The sequence below is a fragment of the Lingula anatina genome, chromosome 1, assembly GCF_051362555.1.
Source record: "Lingula anatina isolate TDL-2025a chromosome 1, LinAna3.0, whole genome shotgun sequence".
NCBI classification, from domain to species: domain Eukaryota; kingdom Metazoa; phylum Brachiopoda; class Lingulata; order Lingulida; family Lingulidae; genus Lingula; species Lingula anatina.
The window spans coordinates 21,062,599-21,068,738 of NC_141767.1; the positions used below are offsets into that span (position 1 = coordinate 21,062,599).

General features: G+C 40.1%; 1 protein-coding gene across 1 annotated transcript; it reads left to right on the plus strand.

Annotated features, from left to right (window-relative positions):
- On the plus strand, nucleotides 1-4,920 carry LOC106168770 (uncharacterized). Its single transcript, XM_013547945.3, has 7 exons — nucleotides 1-439; nucleotides 1,429-1,640; nucleotides 1,820-1,993; nucleotides 2,210-2,369; nucleotides 2,494-2,681; nucleotides 3,081-3,353; nucleotides 3,651-4,920. Exons 1-7 carry the CDS (start codon nucleotides 312-314, stop codon nucleotides 4,457-4,459), a joined length of 1,944 nt encoding a protein of 647 aa, XP_013403399.3. The 5' UTR covers nucleotides 1-311; the 3' UTR covers nucleotides 4,460-4,920.
- Nucleotides 4,921-6,140: the final 1,220 nt, after the last annotated feature.

Below are 6,140 nucleotides of genomic sequence, written 5' to 3' on the forward strand. Positions count from 1 at the left end.
TTTGCCGCAAATATGAGCCGGAAGCCTGTGCGTCGCTATTGTTTTTGTGGAAATTCCTCTACTGCCTTGTGCCTGAATTTCTCTGGCTTACATTTCAGGACCCTGCTTTCAGTGCATACACGGCGACCTCTGCATATAAATCGACAAGTGGAACGCAGTAATAACACATACATCATACAAACACGGACACACGGATACTAAGTGCTACGCAGCCGAGGTCGGAAATCATTTCAAACACAACGCACATATAAAGAATTGCAGGAACATCGTGCTTGGGGATTTTTAGTTTGACTCATTTTTATACAATCGACATGAAGGAATTTAGGATTGTTTCTCTGGTGGTATTGTTTTGTTGCTTGGTGAGACTTGCAAGTGGATTAAATCTGTGTTTCAGACTGTGTAGCTGGGCTGAATGGGGGAATTGGAGTCAATGCAGCAGGTATGAATATAGCACATTGAAACTTTCTTTTTGACACACGTAGAAACAAGTTTTGTTTCAAAAGTTTACATGGGAAGGTGGACTTGTTTTGCACACCACTCCAACACCCCAAGAAACAAATAGAGAAAGGGCTGACGGTCACGTTGAACTTGGTTACCAGGTATTGCAATTTCCTGGAATGCACATTGTATCAGTTTTATCTGTTTGGTGAGAACGAAAATTGCAAAGAGAAGATTGCATTTGGACCGTGAGCGTGTGGTATTTGACAAATATCAAATACTTCCTATTTTCTTTGAAAGGAACATTCGACCTCATAAAGTTTTGACTTACTTTAAAAGTAATTTGGGCCAATTAAACAGATATTACATGTATGTAAGCCAATAAAGATACTAATCTGTGACGGGCATAAAACATAAACGAGATCAAATCCCGCATTTTACCAAAAATTTGCCCATGTTGCCTTTTAAGTAAAACAATAAAGGTCATTCTGGGTTACCCTGAGAGTGAATTCTTAGTGGGGGAACAAAACCTCTTTCGCGCTTTATGGTTATTTAATCTTTTTTATTCTACTCTTAAAATTTTTCTTAGACCATCTACAGTGCATGTAGGCCAATCATCAAAAGAGCACAGTTAATTTTAAAGTTTCTCTTTCAAAAGGAATTATGTTAGCTAAAATCTTGGAGAGGTTTGGCAATGGTTTTGTCATATCAAACAGTCTACTAACCACATATGTGGTACTGATTTATATACTCATAACAATTGAAGTATGTAAGCACATGTTCAGATATTCAATAGTATGTTTAAAAAAAGCTTTTCAGTAACTACGGATGACATCTGCTTAGTAATTCGAAAAAAATACTTCGTTATTTACCGAGTGCTGTAAATATTTAAAAAAAACATGTAAGGATTCGAATCAATGTAACGTCTGTTTTACATTACATTGTTTTGGATATGCTGGCTTCACTGTATCTGTCGATTTTCTTTTTGAGCACGTGCGGAGGAGGCTCCAGAACTCGTTCCAGAGGGCTGTGTGCTTGGTTGTGGTTGGATTTTCACCAGAAAGTAAAGCACTGCAAAAAGTCAGCGTCAGATGCCTACGACAGCCAGCCATGCGGCCAGCTTTGCTACAGAGGCTCATGGTCGGACTGGCACAAGAGGTGCGAGTGCGACCAGGGTTTCAAAGGGCGATGCTGCAATGAAAGTAAGTAATCGCTTGCCTGGGGTAAGTATTCCGCATGAAACTGCTCGAAACTGCTTTGCATATAAACAATACGGTATTAAGGATAGAGATCTGAAAAAAATACAGGATAACTCGTCGCTGATTTGTAGCTGAAGCTGACTGATCTGTAACATTCTTTTTTTTTTTTTTTCAAATTTTAGAGACCTCTGTGTGGTCAGGTTGGACTCCTTGGAGTCAATGTTCCCGGTCCTGCGGGGGTCGTGGTATGCGGAGGCAAACAAGAGTATGCCTTAACAGTGGACCAGAGGGTTCGGAAAATGTCTGCGAAGGAGAGTCGTACAGAGCTAGAGCTTGTGATGTTCCGCCTTGTCCAAGTATGTAACTTAGGAAACAGGCTTCGTCAATACGGATTTAATATTGATATTGATTATATTTTAAAATAGAGATATGTAAGTTGATGGTCAGAAACTGTGCATAAAATACACGCCCTCTCTGCATCAATTCATTTTCAGCCCTCCAAATTCAGATTCAGAAATAGCATTGTTTTTAATTTTTTAAAATCTGTTATGATTACTTTCTTTTCTCACCAGCCACTACGACATCGTCAACCTCGATTCCGCCCACCTCGCCTCCAACCGCACTGGATTCAGCGTTTCGGTTTTTGAAGAGCATTCCAGGGAACAAGTCCGTCGCATTAAATGAACTGGCCGTGTTGGAATGTGACACTGAACCAGCCACGGGAATATCGTGGTACGTACACGTTAATTTCTAAATATCAACGTGGTAAAAAATAAACTGCGATATGAAAAAGAGAAAAGCGTATGTGAAAATTAGGTTAACAGCGATAAACACCATCTCTTTTCTAAAATTTCAGGTTCTTCGGAAAGGTTCCAATCATTCAGACTTCCAGAAAACACATTCTTCTACCGCATGGGGTGCTCCTTATTCCTGCCGTTGACGCGACCACAGTAGGGGAGTACACATGTGTGGCGGAGTTAGACGGGGAGCGCCTGGAATCTACGGGCTGGATCACGTCTCCTGATATCAAACTGTGTAACCTAGGTCTGTGAGTTGGTAATCGTTTTTATTTGTGAAATGATGTTTTATTTGATGTGAAGCTATCGTGTCTTTTTCGTTCTTATTCATGTGTTTATAAATTTTTGTCTCTAAGAGCAATTTTAGTTGACAAAATTACAAGCTCTGGGTTACGAATTTCTGCAAAAATTTGATTCTTGCAATTTCAGTATTTTTACAGGTACAGATAAAATTGTGCCCAGCGACATAATTGCAGATATATATATATACTTTAAGTAGCAAAAAGGGCAGTTAAAAAGTACAGACTTTTTTGAAATTATACTCGCTGGAGGAATTTTTTGTGAAAGAAGCGGACTTATCAGTACTTAAAAAATTCGAAAGTAAGCCTTTTTTTACCTTAGAACTATTTTTAACAATCTGATGCAGAAATAACTGAGGGGCCAACGAACGTCACAGTGGCCGTAGGAGATCTTCATACATTTCCTTGTCTGGCATCACCAGCGGGACAAGTCACGTGGTTCAAGAACAACCAATCACTGCCAGCGGACGGCCGAATCCAAGTTCTGGTGAATGGATACCTGTTGATTCGAGGGATAACCCACGAGGATGCCGGAGAGTACAAATGTGTTGCAACAGATAGATATGAGTGCAGGGTGGAGGCAAAAGCCGTTCTTACAGTTTTTGCAAATATCAACGAAAGTAGGTATTATTTCTACACGTATGATTTATCATCGTCATCACAAATACTGACGGATGCTTTAATTAGTGTTTGCAAATAAGGGTCACGATAAGGGTCAGTTGGCGCAGATGAAGAGACATGGTCAATGATGTAATTATATTAGTGGAATAAAAATTATCTGTAACTGTTTTAGATTGTCAAAGTTTAGTGCTAGTTCCATATTTTTTTACATAAATGAATGCCTTTGTAGCACCGGAAAATATTTCAAGAATTACCTACCCTTGTATGCCAACATGTTTGATCGTTGATTGTTTCAGTTTGCGGGAGTCCAGTAATAGCCCAGCCCTGGTCAGCTACACCGGTGCAAAGGGGGTACATCGTTGGAGGGAGAGATGCTCGGATAGGCAGCGCCCCCTGGCAAGTTATGCTCTGGGAGGCGACTGCTCTAAATTTCTGCGGTGGAGTCCTACTCAACGAGTTATGGGTGGCAACAGCAGCTCACTGCTTTTACGAATTCCAAACAAGGCACAGAAAAAGTTTGACGCCGAGTAATTTGGTTTTGAAGTTAGGCAAACATAGCCGTACCGGTAGAGATCCTCACGAGAAGTCTTACTCCATGCAGACGTATTTTGTGCACGAACAATTCGAGCGAATTACTTTCGATTTCGACATAGCTTTGATAAAGCTTTCGTCTCGAGTGGAGTTTACGGACTACATCCGCCCAATATGCTTGTCCACTATTGACATGATCCAGCCCATGTTGGACGGAGAGGCACAGGGTTTTGGGACAATCACGGGGTGGGGGCAACTGTCACAAGGCGGCAGGTATCCCCTTTATCTCAACGAAGTGCGCCTGCCGTTAGTTTCCCATTCAGTCTGTGAAAGCACGATGTCATATATCATTACGGATAATATGTTTTGTGCGGGTTACGCCAGGGAAGTAGTGGGGGACGCCTGCGTCGGGGACAGTGGGGGACCACTGGTCTTTCGAAATGGGACTCGCTGGTACCTAATCGGGCTGGTCAGTTGGGGCGAAGGATGCGCCGCTGATGGAAAATACGGCGTATATAGCAAAGTGGCCAATTATCGAGACTGGATTGGTTTAAAAATGCGGTCGATACCATAAAATATGACGGACATGTTTTACATTATTTTTCATCTCATTTTTGTCGGAAAGATACCATGCATGTTGCTCTTATTACAAATGAAAATTTAGATGAAGATTTCATAACTTCTTGGCATCCATTAATGCAAATCCAGGGTAACACAGCGGGCAAAGTGCCTCCCCATCCGTCCGGAGGTACGTGCTTCCTTCTCCTAATTTCCTTTTAGAAAACGAACAATTTTTTTGTCCCTGTGCCTTACAGTTGGCACACACATCTACTGTTTTATAACCCCCACTCCAGGTCGGCCAAAGTCTTTTGAGGTTTTATTATCAAATTCCCTTTTTTTTAGAAGTTAATCAAAGACGAAATTATAAGATGATGCCTTTTGAAACTGCGCGATCATGTTTTCTTTCGCATGATGCGAACACGGAGATCCGGTTGATACTACTGAATAAGTTTTAATAAATATCTATCGTCATTTCTTTTGACTGCTGTTATCACCCAAATCCAATATAGAGGTGCAATTGAGGTCACAGGTACCGTATGCACTTAAAATATAAAATGCACAGATTAGAAACTATGTTTGGTAATTTTAGGGTCCCACATAAAGAGAGTTCATATCAGAGTTTCACTGCTGTAGAACCATAAACAAAAAATGCCAATAATCTAACCCAAAAAGAAACATACGTTACTGTCACAAATGGAATACTTTAGCTACAGAAGTGTTTTACTCCCTTTGAAAATTCCATCAGCACTGGTTCCGTTCTTTAATTTATACCCTACAAGCATAACGTTGTAAAAATGAAAATCATCTGTATATATAGAGGGATTAATTTTTTTGCACGATTTTAGTATGTCGAACACTGAATATCATAAAAAATGCAGTATACCGACAGTAAAGGAAGCATTAAATGAACTATTTTCTTTTCGTGGTGCAAAAAATTATTTCAAAAATGTCAAACTTTACAATACAGATGATTCAATTGACAACATAAAACCCCTGTTACTTATTGCACTAAGTGCTGAAAGTTACCTACGTTTAAGCCATAATGCAAAGAACCCTGAGTTACAGTTTAAATATTTATAAAGACGTCCTTTCGTCAGCTATAATTTACAACGAATGAATCATTACATGATATATTCAGTGGCGGTTTTAGAGGGGGGTCAGGGGGGTCCTGACCCCCCCCCCCCCCCTTTCGGTTTCTGATAAATATATTACACCAATATTCTCCTCTTGAAATTAGAAATCTAACTAGCTAAATTATATTTCTAAACCGTACCAAAGGGCACTGTTTGCTCTCCAAAACACCAAATTTCTTTCGGGGCCCCTTGAGCAAGCCCCGAACCCCACACTAAGGGGGCGATGGTCGGCTTCGCATCCGAGGCCTGTCGTTCCAGACCCCCTTCAAATAATCCTGGATCCCCCCCTGTATATCGGAACACAATACAAAAAATAAAATGTATGTGTCCAGAAACACGTTACCGGAACAACAAGATTCGACTATGCTTCTTACTAGTACATGTACATTATAATGGACCATGATAGAAATTACATGTGGATTTTTGTTCTATACGCATAAAGTATATTTTTTAAAATATGAATACAACTTCAAATTCTTTTATTTTTATTTTTCTGATAATGTCTTTCATGGAACATAGGAAATCCGGCTTTGAAATATGCTATATTTAGGCAATAACTTG

Bases quoted from the DNA above. Each gene is read 5' to 3' on its own strand.
- LOC106168770 (XM_013547945.3), top strand. From the start codon at position 312: ATGAAGGAATTTAGGATTGTTTCTCTGGTGGTATTGTTTTGTTGCTTG. The intron at 2,370-2,493 runs GTACGTACACGT...CTAAAATTTCAG, and splicing joins CCAGCCACGGGAATATCGTG to GTTCTTCGGAAAGGTTCCAA. The intron at 3,354-3,650 runs GTAGGTATTATT...TGATTGTTTCAG, and splicing joins TTTTGCAAATATCAACGAAA to TTTGCGGGAGTCCAGTAATA.